The sequence below is a fragment of the Rattus norvegicus genome, chromosome 7, assembly GCF_021556685.1.
Source record: "Rattus norvegicus strain SHRSP/BbbUtx chromosome 7, alternate assembly SHRSP_T2T, whole genome shotgun sequence".
Classification (NCBI taxonomy): domain Eukaryota; kingdom Metazoa; phylum Chordata; class Mammalia; order Rodentia; family Muridae; genus Rattus; species Rattus norvegicus.
The window spans coordinates 66,901,992-66,917,720 of record NC_141540.1 but is presented as its reverse complement, the minus strand read 5'-3'; the positions used below and the strand labels follow the sequence as shown (position 1 = coordinate 66,917,720).

General features: G+C 44.0%; 1 protein-coding gene across 19 annotated transcripts in view; it reads right to left on the bottom strand.

Annotated features, from left to right (window-relative positions):
• The window catches only part of C7h12orf56 (similar to human chromosome 12 open reading frame 56), a 52,410-nt gene that overhangs the window by 18,519 nt on the left and 18,162 nt on the right, over positions 1 to 15,729 (bottom strand). For 11 of the 19 annotated variants that reach the window (XR_015624346.1, XR_015624345.1, XR_015624343.1 and 8 more), the window contains 4 exons: positions 15,327 to 15,399; positions 7,842 to 8,241; positions 3,690 to 3,763; positions 1,595 to 1,739 (listed from right to left, as the gene is read on the bottom strand). Coding sequence is in view for 13 of the 19 variants with exons in the window: in XM_087558613.1 (XP_087414739.1) it covers positions 1,595 to 1,739; positions 3,690 to 3,763; positions 7,842 to 8,241; positions 15,327 to 15,399 (692 nt within the window). In the remaining 6 variants the exon portion in view is untranslated. The remainder of the gene's footprint in view (positions 1 to 1,594; positions 1,740 to 3,689; positions 3,764 to 7,841; positions 8,242 to 15,326; positions 15,400 to 15,729) is intronic. The other 8 variants (XM_087558619.1, XM_087558616.1, XM_087558615.1 and 5 more) reach the window with 2 other exon arrangements.

Below are 15,729 nucleotides of genomic sequence, written 5' to 3'. Positions count from 1 at the left end.
GTAGACTCTGCTACTGCCAACCATTTCAGACCGCAGCACGCCGCCTCACACCATTGGCATCAACCAACCTGCTGTTCTCTCTAGTCACTCTTTCATTTAATTAGGATAGTTGATCACCTTCCTTGGCTCGAAGCTGCCCCAGCTAACCAGCATCCCGGGGCTTTCCTCAACACCCACACTGAGACGGCAGACTGCTCTCATCTGGAAAGCATGGTTTGTCCCCTGCAAACAGGGCACCTCCTGACTGCTCGAATGACTGTGTACTTCAAGCTGCTCACTGGGAAGACAGCTGTGGCCCGCCATGAATGTGGCCCTGTACAGGCTCAGCACTTTAAAGATTTATTTATTATATATGAGTGCACTGTAGCTGTCCTCAGACACACCAGACAAGGGCATCAGATCTCATTTGCAGATGGTTGCGAGCCACCACATGGTTGCTGGGATTTGAACTCAGGACCTCTCGAAGAGCAGTTGGTTCTCTTAACCACTGAGTCATCTCTCCATCCCTCATCTTGGCTTCTTAAGGTCTGCTAATACCTAAAGCTGAAAAGGTGGACATTAACTCTCCGTGTGAGAGTTAAGCTGGAAGGAGTACTGGGGACCCCGTTTTTTGAAAAATGGCAGTCCTGGATTTAAAAGCATTTTTTTTAATTTATATTTTTACTAAAGAGAAACTTCTAATGAAAAACTTGTTTAAAATCTACTTTTCCTCCACCTCACAGGCCAAGAATGTTCCCCCTCACATCAATCCTTGGACAACATCAACTGGACCTGCGACAGTTACTTTGTATCATGGCTCCCGTTTCTTTCTATCTTTCCGGCATGCACATAGGTATCACTGATTACCTTATGAAATTTTAAATCTTAAAACATATAGGGAAATTTTCATCCAGCAACATGGCTGCTCTGGCCAGTGATCATATCCAAAGACCTAGGTTTATGTGGTCTGGCTGGAATAACACAACTTTAACACCTGTGGCTTGTAATACAGACACACCCTGGTACACACCTTTAATCACAAACAATGAAGGGGAAGTTAGTTTGTTGAAGGAAGCAGCCATGTTTGAAAGTGACATCTACTTGAGGGGCAGACAAAGTGATGAATCAGAGAAAGATTTGACAGAATGAGTCAGAGATAGAATATGCCCAACTCTCACGAAACCAAACAGAAAAGAGAGGCTTACTTAAGAGAATAGCACTAAAAGATGGGGAGAAGGGTAATTTTACAGGGACAGTTTTACAGAAACAGGTTACAGGTGAAGACTGAATGAGCCAGAGAATAAGGAACAGAAGATAAGAAGCCAGTTTGAACCAGTCAGCTTGGGGAGGAGTTGGAGCCAGAACAGCTGAGTTGAACCAGCCAGCCAGAGTTCAGAAAGAGCTGGAAAAGGTGAGCTTATTCAGCAGCGAACCTCCATGATGAACAATGACAACTGACAAATAAAAGTTACTTTAACAAAAGCATGACTACATTAAATACAATCCCCATTTCACAATACAGCATCAGAATACAACTTGTATTTCTATTTTAGTTTATGGTTACATTTGACAACCAGACAAAACAAGTTTCAGAGATTAAGGATAAAATGCTTACTTTCCAGAAAAGTCTTTTTAGAATGAAACTTCTCTGCGCTGCCACTCTAAGTTCCACAATTAAATACAATATCTTCCTCAAAGTATTGTCTTTAAGAAAAAGTTCAGACTTCAGTTGACAGAACTGCTTAATTTTCTCCTCAGACCTACAGAAACACACAAAAATCAGGTAAAATATAAGAAACTGCAGTTCACAAATATCACAGTTATTGACAAGTCTGGTGGAATTTTTTCCCTCCTTTGTTTTTTTGAGACAGGGTTTCCCTGTGTCTGTCCTAGAACTCACTCTGTAGACCATTCTGGCCTAGAACTCAGAGATCCACTTGCCTCTGCCTCCTGAGTCTAATCCTGGTATCAAAGGCCTGTGCCACCACCTTCCAGCTGTGACTGGTAGAATCTTAACTGAACTTCGTATTCTGAGCCTTAGCATTGACAAGCAGTGAAGCTCTGCACCCTACAAAATGAACTGCCTCTCTGAATCACTGTTCACCCCTGCCCATTGATCAGCTGTCACGCTCTTGCGGTCCCCAGTAAACCTTTCTGTGGGCTCATTTATACCATTAACACAGACCGGAAGCCTTGGGTAATATTTATTTAATGTTTTCTTTCCATTAACTCCTTTGCTGAAATAAGTGCATTTATAAAGAAATTTCCACGCATTTCCTGTAAAGGCCGTGTGAAGGCTACTCATGTTCTGAAAGACAGTCTATGTTTTAGACTGCGGTGGGTAGGGGGCCCCTTAGCACAAAGGGCAGAGCACCAAGCTAAGGCGTGTTTCCTGTTGCAAGCAGACTTTCCAGAAAGAACTGCTCTTCCACCACGGAAAGCAAAATAATGAACGTGTGTGTGTGTGTGTGTGTGTGTGTGTGTGTGTGTGTGTGTGTGTGTGTGTGTGTATGTGTGTGTGCACCTGAATGATGGAGCACTGGGAGGCCAGAGGCATCAATCAGAGCCCCTGGAGTTGGAGCAACAGAGCATTGTAAGCAGCCGGACATGAGTTCAAAACCAAACTCGGATCCTCGACAAGAGAGGGAGTACACACTCTGAACACTAATCCATCTCCCCAGCCCTCTTTCCCACACACACACATACACACTTTAGTACTGCATTAATCTCATTTTACCCAGTCTGCCCCTCAGATGGATTCTGGGAACAAAAATCTTTCTCATCAGAGGAGACATGGAGATGACTCAGCCAGCTGTAGGACTGTGGTGTAGGTAGACAACCTCTGTTCAGTCCTGAGCCCATGTGATGAAGGACAGAACTGACTCCCAGATGTTGTCCTCTGTCTTCCACATATACGGCAGGGTATGTAATAGGGTGTGACTGCAGCACGCACGCGCACACACACACACACACACACACACACACACACACACACACACACACACGACATCTTTTAAAAGATTGACCTCACCTAGCACTGTGCTCAGAAATTGAAATTTGCACTAGAAGAGGCGCTCGCTGACTGTGGCAGGCTCCAGACTGGGGGATTCTCAGAGACTTGTTACTCACTGTGGTGCTTTGAATATGTTTGGCACTATTAGGAGGTGTGTCCTTGTTGGAGGAAGTGTGTCACTGTGGGGGTGGGCTTTAAGACCCTCCTCCTAGCTGCCTGGAAGACAGTCTTTTCCTGGCCGCCTTCCAATCAAGATGTAGAGCTCCCAGCTCCTCCTGCACCATGCCTGCCTGGATGCTGCCATGCTCCCACCTTGATGATAATGGACTGACTCTCTAAAACTGTAAGCCAGCCCCAATTAAACGTTGTCCTTTATAAGACTTGCCTGGGTCATGGTGTTTCTTCACAGCAATGAAAGCCTAACTAAGACAGGATCAGCGTCAAAGTCCTTCTTAAGTTCACCATGAGTGCCCTCTGCAATGCACTGTCCCACATCTATTCACTGTGTTTCTGTCACTTACTCCTTATTTCCTCTGGCTCTCAACTTGTCGCCATGAATACTTGTGTTTGCAGATCTAAAACTTACGGCAGCTGCTGAGGTAGGAGTAGGAATAGAGCAGTCAACCACACTTACACTGCACAGATCTAGAAGTGCAGAGAGAAATCTCTAACGAGTACCCCACACCTCAAGGCTGACCTGTATGGCTTCCGATTCCTGAGGACATGACTTTGCGCAGTGCCACACAGAGGATCTTGTAAAAGAGTGGCTCTCTGAAAAGAGGAGAAGAGGGGGACTGTCAGAATGTTTGTCTCAAAAGACAACCTCTGCCTCTGCTCAATGTCATATGTCCACGCTTGAATCCCCTGGTCTCTCCCCCATGCTTTACTTCCAGAAGTCAATCTAGAATTTAATAACTTCACAAGGAATTTTTTTCATGATTTGGTTTTAAATACAATGATCTTTCACTGTAAAAAAAAATTATCCACATTCAATTCTCCTGCACACACACTCAAATTGGAACAATACATCAATGCCACAGCTTTCACTGCAGGATGACATGCAAATTCTGGTTTTTGTCATTACTGTGGTTACTTTGTCAGGGTCTCGATTTGTAGCTCTGGCTCGGAACTTGCTATGTAGACCAGGCTCAACTCAAACCTCCCAAAGATCCGCCTGCCTAGGCCTCCCCAATGCTGGGATTAAAGGCACATGCTACGAAGCCTGGGAAAAGTCTGTATTTTTAAAATGATTTATCAAGTGTGGACAGTATCTAAATGCATAAAGTGAAGCAGAGACATTCTGTTTCCCCTTCCCTATCTACACAGCAGCCATAGCAGCCACTGCCACTTTGGATTTTTTCTTATAGACAATCTAGTCATTAATTATAACATATACACTTATGGTGTTTATATATTGGGATGTTTATTACACCATAGATTTAATACTAGTTAAATCATACCACATATATTAATCTGAAAGTTTGACTTTTTTCATTTACAGTGCACTGGATTGATGCATATAGATTTACTGTAATTTCTCAAGGGTTATTCAGTACCATAGCACAGATATATAATACTTTATTTTTGTTTTAAGCTGATTTTTATAGTGCTAGTGCCTCTTCTAATTTTTTAAAGACTTTTTTTATTTTATGTATATAAACTAATGTATATAAAGACTATTTTTATTTTATGTATAGACACTATAGCTGTCTTCAGACAGACCAGAAGAGGGCATCAGATCCCATTACAGATGGTTGTGAGCCACCATGTGGGTGCTGGGAATTGAACTCAGGACCTCTGGAAGAGCAGTCAGTGCTCTTAACCACTGAGCCATTTCTTCTGCCTCCTACAATATTAACTATTCCCTCATTAATGGGGTTAATTTTTCTTTTACTCGTCAGTGTTAACATTTCCCACCTATTCTGTTGTTATTTAATGTGTCTGGATGTTTTGTCTGTTGTACATATCTGTTCACAGAGTGCATGCCTAGTGCCAGGTGAAGCCAGCAGAGAGCAGTAGATCCCCTAAAACCAGCGTAACAGAAAATCGTGAACCACCATGTGTGTGCTAGGAATTGAATCTAGGTCCTCAGGAAGAACAACCAATGCTCTTATCCACTGAGCCATCTCTCCAGCACCTCCCACTCAGTCCTTAAGACAGATAGAACTGGGGTCAGGAGAGACGGCTCAGGGCTCTTCCAGAGGACCAGCGTTTAGTTTCCACCCACACAGCAATTCCTAACCATCTGTAACTCTAGTTCCTGGGGACCCGACACTGTATTTTGGCCTTTGAAAGCAATGCACACGTGATACACATACATACATGCACACAAAACACTTGAGTGCATAAAACATTTTTAAGCCTTAAGAAGCAAGTAAACAGAATACTTAGAAAGTTCTCTAGACAATCATTTACTGATGTGGGGTTTTTTCTCTTTGTTTTTTCTTTTGAAACAAGTCTTTTACATGTTTAATGCTTATTCATTTATTGTGTGTATATATATGTGTGTATATTTTGCCTCTATGTATCTGTCTGCACCTCATGCCTGCCTGGTGGATACTGAGTCGGGAAGAGAGTGTCAGATCCCCAGCAAGTGGAGTCACAGTTGTTAGCGCCATGTAGGTGCTAGTAATCAGACAGAAGTCTTCTGAAGGAACCGCCAGTTCTCTGGATGGCTGAGCCACCTTTGCTGCTCCTCTTACTAAGTTTACGTCTTCATAAAGAGAAGGACTTTCTGAGTTGTTATCAATTGGCTTCCTGTCCGTGTTCCTCCTATACTTTTGGCAAGGTAGCTATGGTATATTACAAGAAAAACTTAAGAAAAACTAGGTGCTTTTTCTTGGTATCACATCACTTCTGTGTTTTAGAAAAAAAAAGTCCCTACTCTTCAAACGTTTGTTTGTCTTAAATGTAGATACCTTCGTTGTTCTTTTGCTTTGTTAAGACAAGCTCTCTCATACCCCAGGCTGGCCTCCAACTCTACAGAGCCAAGGATGGCCTCGAACTTCTGATCTTTCTCACTCTACCTCCTGAGTGCCGGGATGACAGGTATTCAATACCTCACTGGTTTATGTGGTTCTGGGGCTTGGTGCATGCTACACAAACACTCCATTAGCTGAGCTGTATCCTTAAGCAAAATCTAGAATTGAAAAAAAATTACTTCATTTGCATGAGTGTTTTGCCTACATGTATGTCTGCATACCGCATGCATAACTGGGGTCTGCAGAGGCCAGCAGAGGACACTGGATCTTCTGGAACAGGAGTTAGAAACAGTTTTGAGGGGCTGGAGAGATGACTTAGTGGTTAAGAGCACTGACTGCTCTTCCAGAGGTTCTGAGTTCAATTCCCAGCAACCACAAGGTGGCTCACAACCATCTTAATAGGATCCAGTGCTCTCTTCTGATGTGTCTGAAGACAGCAACAGTGTACTTATACATAAAAATAAATAAATAAATCTTTTGTAAAAAAAAAAAAAAAAGAAAGAAAGAAAAGAAACAGTTTTGAGCCACAATTGGATGGCAGGAGTCAAATCCAGATCCTCAAGAACAGCCAGTAAGTACTCTTAATCCTCAAGCCATCTCTCTGGGCCCACCCCCCAAAATCTAAAATTTTAATCTAAGATATGCTTCAGCAATTTTGTGATCTTCACAACATATAAGAGATGAAGAATTAGCGTCAGTCTTCTTTGCAGAATCTGAGATAGCAGACAACACAGAAGTCAGCATTATTAGTGAAAGTTACAGATAAAATGAGTAACTGAAGGAGCCTCAACTCTTTGGAAACCCTTAGAATTAGGATGAATGTTTTTTGCTTTTGTTTTGTTTTTTTAATCTTATCTGGTGGCTTACATCCATTTAACTGACATCTAGAGAGAATTAACATGTGTCATTCACCTACTTAGAAATATTCCCTGTGGCAGCATGGTGAACGACATACATAGGACACTGGTGCGTCCGTCAGCTACCTGGGACAAGCCTGGGTTATGAGAGGTTTTTCTTTCAATTTCTAAAAGCTAAGGAAGACAATACCAACACTAGCCCAAGCTGGCCATGCTGACCACAGAACTTGTCATTGTCACAAAGTCGCTACACATGTGCACACTGAGTCAACACTGTCACTAGAATGACAACTATCCATTGTTCACATGCACACTGTGGCACACACATGTATGCACACTGCAGTAATAAAATTTTTAAAAAAGGAATACAGAGACACAGTGACGCTGTTGAATTCATCCAAGTTCTGTGTTACCCAGCTAACTGCAAAAGGCCCTGGAAAGACTTTGTCATGATGGTCCTTGCTTCCTTGCTCCTCAAAAGCCTAGGTTCCTCCTCTTTTCCCTAACACAGTTTTCTTCTTTCTTCTTTCGTTCATATATATGACTATCTTGCCTGCAGGTATGTATGGATACCACATACATTCCTGGTTCCCAGGGAAGCCAGAAAAGGACATCAGATGCCCTGAAATTGGAGCTACAGATGGTGGTAAGGTGCCTTGTGAGTGCTGGGAATCAAACCCAGGCCCTCTGCAAGAATAACGGTGATCAAAGCTGCCAAGCCAACTGGACAGTTCCCAAGACACTGCTCATTAATAAACACTTCTCCCTATTGCAAACGCCTGAATGAAATATGCCCTTAATTGTCCAGTGCATTCCTGTTTCTCATGACAGTCACTAAATTCCAAGGCTCAGTCAGAGAGAGAGAGAGAGAGAGAGAGAGAGAGAGAGAGCAGAAAGCATGTTTGCCCTAAAAAAATAAAAACAAAACAACAACAAAACAAAAAACCTCAAACACGCTGAGGCCAAGGGTGGCTTCCTCTAATGCCAAGGCTGGCTTCCTCGGTCACTTACTATAATGTAGTTGTTCCACGAACTCTTTAGGTGCAGAAATATGGACGAGGTTGCAGAAATAATATACAGGTGAAGTTCTGACTCCTCCTTCTCTAGGCTCGAACAGCTGTTCGAAGGAGACGCTGGGAGAGAACTTCCTAAGCCAAACACACTTTCGTTCCTATCAAACCTGAAAGAGCCTTCTCTTGGGAAGTCTCTGGGATCTGGAAGCTCCTGGGGTTCTTCTGTGTTTGATGCAAGAGATAGGGAGCAGGTAGGCATGTCAGTAGCTGCCCCAGACTGGCAACTAGAGAGGGTAGGCAAAGGCCGAGAGGCGCCTTGGCTTGCAGGGGACAGTTGCTTAAGGTCTGAAGGATGGGGAGTTGGGTCCTTGAATGGAGTGTTGCTCTCCTGCTGGGACCTGTGGGTAGAAATGGGTATATAATGTTGAGAATTTAACAGTGAGGGACCAAGAGAACCCAGCCACCAGTTTCAGCAGTTTCTGACTCAAAAAGCAACTAATGTCATGGACATGGAATGCTAATTCTGAGAAGGGAGTGAGGAGATCTCACTTTCCGTTATGATTTGGATCTCAAGTGTCATTTGAAGTGTTCCGTTCTCGCCTAAGCACCATTTTGAAGGTTGCAGAGCCTTTTGGCCATGCGGCCTGGATAGTAGACATAGATGTTTAGGTCCATGTGTTTTGTCATGGCAACAGGAAAGGTAACTAATACACTTACTATTACTGCTGGCTCATAGAAGTTGGGCGTGGATCTCTTTCAGCATGTTCTTCTTTCAGAGATAAAACACTACTAATGTCATACAGAGAGTCACTGTTTTACACTTGGGTTTTTGTCATTGTGTTGGATTTTGTGACGGGGTCTTACTATGTAGCAATGGTTGGCCTGGAGCTCGCTATGTAGACCAGGCTGGCCTTGAACTCACAGAGATCCATAAGCCTCCGCACTAACACATCCTAAAAAGGCTTTTTTTTTTTTTTTTTTTTCTCAGAGCTGGGGACCGAACCCACGGCCTTGCGCTTGCTAGGCAAGCGGTCTACCGCTGAGCTAAATCCCCAACCCTCCCCCCCCCCTTTTTTTTTTTTAATGATGGACATTTTGAGCCTTCTTACAGTCCCAATACTTTCACTGAAAGAACTTTGCTTGTTTGGTTTTGTTTTTGTTTTTCAAGATGGAGTTTCTCTGTGTAGACCTGGCTGTCCTGGAACTCAGAGATTTACCTGCCTCTGCCTCTTTGTCCTTAGTTTAGTCCTGGGATTAAAGGTGTGTGCCACCTAGTACTAGCCTGGTTAGTTGTTTTTGTTGTTGTTGTTGTTGTTGTTTTTAATATATATGTGATAGGTGTTCTGCCTGCCCATCTGTGCACCACATATGTGCCTAGTGTGAGACAAAAGGAGACATCAGATCCTTTGGAACTGGAGTTCTAGACAGTTCTGAGATACCGCATGGGTACTGGGAATAGAACCTGGGTCTTCTGCAAGAGCAGCCAGTGCTCTCAACTGCTGAGTCCTCTCTCTAGTCCATCCATGAAGTTAATGTTAAACAAATAGAACACATTCTCATCAGGACAGTCCCATCGACTGTTCTGGGTTCCAATCGCCAGCTCCTTCTCCTCACTGTAAAGTCCATGGCTACAATCAAAATGCTACTTGTTTAAAACAGGCAGCAGCCATTTTAACGCAATAGGAACATCTATCTAGTTTTTTGTTTTTTTGTTTTTTTTTTTTTCCGGAGCTGGGGACCGAACCCAGGGCCTTGAGCTTCCTAGGCAAGCGCTCTACCACTGAGCTAAATCCCCAACCCCGGAACATCTATCTAAAAGTCATGAAGAGGTCACAAAACACTTTCTCTTCCACCACTGTGGTCTTTGCACCATGGTAAATACTCAAGGCTGTGTACAAGGCGTTGGGTTTCAGAGTTTAAGCAGCTTCAGGGAACATGCTCTGAGGAAAGCAAACACTGCCTTCCTCCTCAGAGGATACTTGGCATTCCCATAGTGACTACATTCCAATGGCTGCTGAGTCTTTGTCTTCTGATTGTAGGCCCTCAGCATATTGACCTCCACAATACTATGGAAATTCAGTATAAATTAAAAGGGAAAAAGAAACCCTATGCTTCTCCGAGATGCTTGCCATTCCTGGGAATACTCAGAATAAAGAAAAGGATGCTTTGATTGTCGAGAAGAAAGGGAGACAAGGCGTCAATGTTTTCCACTGTCACTATTCCTGTTTTAAAGGATCTACTTTTATTAGTGCATGCATATGTGCGCGTACGTGTAGGTGCCCATGCATGCCCTATGGTGGTACCAGAAGCAAAGGAGTTAGAGCCACAGGCAGTTGTAGGCCACCTAGCACTGATGCTGTGAACCAAACTCTGGTTCTCTGCACGAGCAGCAAGCCTCCTGACCCATCGAGCCAGTTCTCCAGCCCCTCTATCACTACTTAACGTCGGTGATTTCTGTCCTGTGGACGTTTTCCTCCTTTCTTGCAGGAACATTTGCTCAGTTAAAGGAGGATCTGCTAGCCATGGAGCCTCCGAAAAGAAGCACGTGTGGATATAGTAGCAGGAAGGCAGGACATCTCCACGGCCCTGGGGTTTGCGCTCTGGAAGTTCAAGCTGCTCTGTGGGGCTGTGACGGCAAGATGCACCAAATATACCAGGCACCACGGCCTCTGGCATTGCTACTACGTCACATGACACCCTGTGTCACACTCCATACTTTCCGAATCTAGGGAGTATATGGGGCGGTCTGCCTTTAAACATGTGACACTCATGATGTAACTCCCATGACTTCAGTTTGCAGGTATTACAGACTTTTCAAGTGGCATCTCTAGAAATGGCATCTAGGAGGGCCTCTGTCCTAAACCAACAAAGATTCCATTGACAACCAATGGGAGAGTTTGGTTTTCAACCCCCTGACTCCCAGGTTTACAGAACTCTTAACAGGGTTGGAAGATACTTTAAAAAACAAAAGTCTGAGGAGATGGCTCAGAAACAAAAATGCCTGCTACACAAGCATAGGACCTGAGTTTAAACCCCCAGAACATCGGGAGGTGTGCTGTGTCTATAAAAAGATAAGGAGAGACGGAATACGTTTGGTGGATTCGGGGGTGGGGGAAGGCAGTACCTCCGCAGGCCCATGCTAAGGCATCCCTTCCCACTGACTGACCAGCCACACAACAGTATGGTATAGAATAGTTTATTCAGGGCATGGGGAGGGGAGTTGAGAGGGTAGTAAAGACAGAGAAAGGCAGGGAGGGAGAGAGAGAGAAGAGGATTAGAGGCTGGCCATAAACACAGAGAGAGAAAGCGGGGAGGGGAATGGGAAGAGAGGGGGAAGGGGTGAAAGGACAGAGAAGGAACAAGAAGCCAAGAGCAGGAGAGAGCAGAGGGGGCGAGCAGCCCCTTTTATAGTGACTCTGGCACACCTGGCTGTTGCCAGGCAACTATGGGGCAGAGCCTAGACTAGATGCTAACAAGGTGGAGAGCAGAGACAAGAGGACCCTAGAATTTCAGGAGGTGGGGGGGGGGGTGTTAGCGACATGAGGATCTCCGGAAGGTCTGAAGGTTGAGCGTAAAGACAGGATGATCCCCAGAACCTCAGGAGATAAGAGGACAGAGACAGAAGGATCCCCGAAGCTCACTGACCACTAATCCTGACCATGACCTGGCTTTCAGGGCTTCAGCTCACAGGAATTCTCCTCAAATCCAGTACTCCCATTTTCTTCTGAAGTTTAGATACTGCATTGAATAGTATTACACTTCGAGTTATGAAAACAGAATATCCTTTTAAAATTTATAGCAACTTTTACTTCACTTTTAGGGCTGAAACATTAACTTCCAGACAACGGTCTCCATTAGATGGAGCTTCCTGAGACTCTAAGTTTGACCTTTCTACACCAGCACTTGGGCTAGATTCCCCCCAGTATCCTTAGTTCCCTGCAAGACTTCACCACGAAGTCACCAACTCAGAGCTACTTTGGCTACTGTCTTGTCTCAGCGGTTTGTTTCTGTGCGTGCCAGGAACTGAACTCAGGGCCTAAAACAGGAAAGACTCTAACCCTGAGCTCCCAACCATGTCATTCATACGTGCGAGTGAGCATGCGTGCGTGCGTGCATATTTTAGAAAAGCTCTCACTATGGTGCCCTGGATGTTGAGATTCACCGTGTAGAGCAGGCTGGCCTGTAAACATCTACCTGCTTCTCCTTCCCAAGCGCTCAGACTGAAGGCATGCTCCACCATGACCCAGCAGGTTCTCATTCCTAATTCATCATCAAGGTTGTAGGCACTGCCTTTGGAGCCCATCTCGTCCGTGTTCTATCCACCTCCCTCTTTGCCTTCCATTCTCTTTACCTCGAGTCAGAGTCTCATTGCCGCTCACTAGACTTGTTCTTTCCTCAGTGTACTTCACTTCTAGGCGCAGATAGCTGCCTTTTTTTTTTTTTTTTTTTTTTTGTAATAATGATTTCTATCGTACCATTGTTCTGACCAAAGCTTTGAGTATTTTTCTCAAATCCTATGAAATTAAATGTCCAATCTTCATTGAGCCTTTTAAGATCCTCCAAAGTGGTTCTGGAAAGAGAACTGGAGAGAGTGGTTCTGGAGTTAAGAGCACTTGCTGTGCTTGCAGAGGACCAGAATAAAGTTCCTAACACCTACAAGGCAGCTCACAACCGGAACTGTCACTCCAGCTCTAAGAGATCTGATATCCTTTTCTGGCCTCCACGAACACATACACACAAAATAATAACAAAACTTTTTTTATAAAAGCTTTTCAAAGGACGAGCCCAACTTTACTTTCACGTTCTATTTTGAGGCCACAAAGGACTGCTTATAACCTGTATAATTTTCTTCTCTATTGCTGTGCTAAATATTATAACCACAAGAGACTAAGGGGAAGAAAGGGCTTATTTGGTTCATATTCAAGGTAACAAACTGTGGTGGTTTAAGTAAGAATGGGCCCCAGACTCAGGTGTTCGAATGCTTGGCCCAGGGGGAGTGGTAGCTGCTAGGAGGTGTGGCTTCGTTGGAGGAGGTGTGACCCTGCTAGAGGGGGTGTGGCTTTGTTGGAGGAGGTATGGTCTTGCTGGAGGAAGTGCGTGCGTCTCTGTTGGGGGTGGGCTTTGAGGTCTCCTATGTTCATGCTACGCCCACTGTGGCACACAATCTTTTCTGCTGCCTGCAGATCAAGATGTAGAACTCTTGGCTCCTTCTCCAGCACCAAGCCTGCCTGCATGCCACCATGCTTCCCACCACAAGCCAGCCCTAACTGAATGTTTTCTTTTATGAGAGTTGTCTTGGGCATGGTGTCTCTTCACAGCAATGAAATCCTAACTACGACAAAGCCCATCATTGTAAAGTAGGAGCAGGGACTTAGGCAGAAACCTGGAACAGAAACCATGGAGGAATTGCTGCTTACTGAATAACCCCACCTGACTTGTTCAGCTAGCTTTCCTACACAGCCCAGGCCTACCTACCTGCCTAGGGATGGCACTATCCATAGTGGCATGGGGCCTCCTACATCAACTAGCAAATAAGTAATTGCTTCGACAGACATACTAACAAGCTAATAGAATAGAAGCAATTCTTGAATTGAGGTTTTCTTCCCTGGTGTGGTGGTTTCAATACACTTGACCCAGAGAGTGGCACTATTAGGAGGCGTGGCCTTGTTGGAGTAGCCATGGCCTTGTTGGAGGAACTGTGTCACTGTGGGGGTAGACTTTGAGAGACCCTCCTCCTAGCTGCCTGGAAACAGTCTTCTCCTGGCTGCCTTCCAATCAAGATGTGGAACTCTCAACTCCTTCAGTCCATGCCTGCCTGGACACTGCCATGCTTCCTGCCTTGATGACAATGGGTGAACCTCTGAACTGTAAGTCAGCCCCAACTAAATGTTGTCCTTATAAGTGTTGCGGTCATGGTGTCTCTTCACAGAATGCACACCCTAACTAAGACTCCAGGTATGTCAAGTTGACAATCAAGATGAGCCATCACGCAGCCTTCATATATGCTCCATGTGTCACCTGCCTCAGTCTTCACATCCCAGGCTCCTTGATGGTCCCATCTCCTTGGGATCTCTTACCAACCCTCACCTGGAATCTAGATCTCTCCCACAAAGGAATTTAATTTTTCCCCCCACTTTAAATCTCTCAGAGCGAGGCAGAGGCAGCATATACCTTTAGTCCAGTACTGGGAGGCAGAGACAGAGGCAGAAAGATCTCTGTGAGTTCCAGCTCAGCCTGGTCTACAGATTGAGTTCCAGACAGCCAGGACTATACAAAGAAATCCTGTCTCGAGAACAAAAACAAACAAAACAAAAAAACAACAACAAAACAAAACACCTCTTAGACAAATTGCTTCAACTCATGCCGGGCACCCAGCATATTAATAACCACTACATAAGTCCAGGTGAATGTTACGTAGTCTCGCAAGGACGCGGGTTATGCCCATTCACCTTTGTATCCATTATAAGGCTCAGGGGGGTTTGCCTCAAATGCTCAAAGCCCAGAGTTTGATTCTCAGCACCTCGGCATTTTTAAAAAGTGTGTGGCCTGTAATCCACACACCAGTGAGTGAAGATGAGAGATCAGGAGTTCAAGGTCATTCTTAGCTACACGGTGACATGGCCGTGTTAGAGGCCTGCCTGGACTATATGAGACCTCATCCTAAAAAGAAAGGCTGAACCAACCAAACCAAACAAAAATGTTAAAAGTCCCAACATTTTGCTGTACACAGAACTCACGATCAATAATTTTTTGTTTGTTTGTGTAGGCCTGGATGACCTGGAACTCTTTTTTGTAGACCAGGCTGGCCCCAAACTCATAGAGATCTGATTCCCTCTGCCTCCCAAGTACTGGAGTTAAAGGCATGCACCACCACCCAGCCAATAATTATTTTTAGTTCAACTTTAATCAACTATTCATTTACATTCTGACATTGAATTATCCATAAAAATGAAAAATAAATCACATTATGTTACTTTAGCTAACTGGATTTTAATTTGGGAAAAAAATTTCAGAATACTCTTTTCTTTTTTTTTTTTTTTTTTTTTTTTTTTTTTTTTTTGGTTCTTTTTTTTCGGAGTTGGGGACCGAACCCAGGGCCTTGCGCTTCCTAGGCAAGCGCTCTACCACTGAGCTAAATCCCCAACCCTCAGAATACTCTTTTCATTGTCATATTTAAGAGATACACAAAACAAATCTAAAGCAAGTGGTAGAAAAGTTTATTTTTAAAAAAAAATGAGGGCTAGAGAGATGGCTTATCGAGTAAAGGTTCTGACCACCAAGGCTGATGGCCTAAATTTGATCCACAGAACCCACAAAGTAGATGAGAACCTACTCTTGCAAGGTATCTCTAACCTCCACATGCACACTGTTACACTGTTGCACACTCATTTGTACACACACACACACACATACAATGTATATAAATGTATTTTTAAAAACTGCAACATAAAATGAGTTTTGATCAGAGTTAAAATAATCTTACCTGAGAGAGGATTCATTCTGACTTCTATAAACTTTTCTTCTCCAAAAGGTAGGGGCATTATTCTCTTGCTTAACTTAAAAAAAAAAACAAACAAACAACATGTGGCCATTAATTATATAATTTGAGTTTATGAGGTAGTGACACAAAAACTCTAGTGCCAATGTCACTCGATGTTGGTCTGAAGTCTTCATTTGCAAGGGGACAGTGAGAATCTGCACCTTTTCCCAGGTGTGAGTAGGGCTCGGCCTGCTTCTAAAGCAGGTGAATGTTTGACTTCCTAGACACTCAGTACTGGAGTTTTTGAGTTAAGGCAAGAATGGCTAAGCCTGAAGGGATTCCATTCTCTAGTGAAATAGCTGAGACACCAAGTCTTTGGTCAGCTAACCCAATGGATTTCAGATGG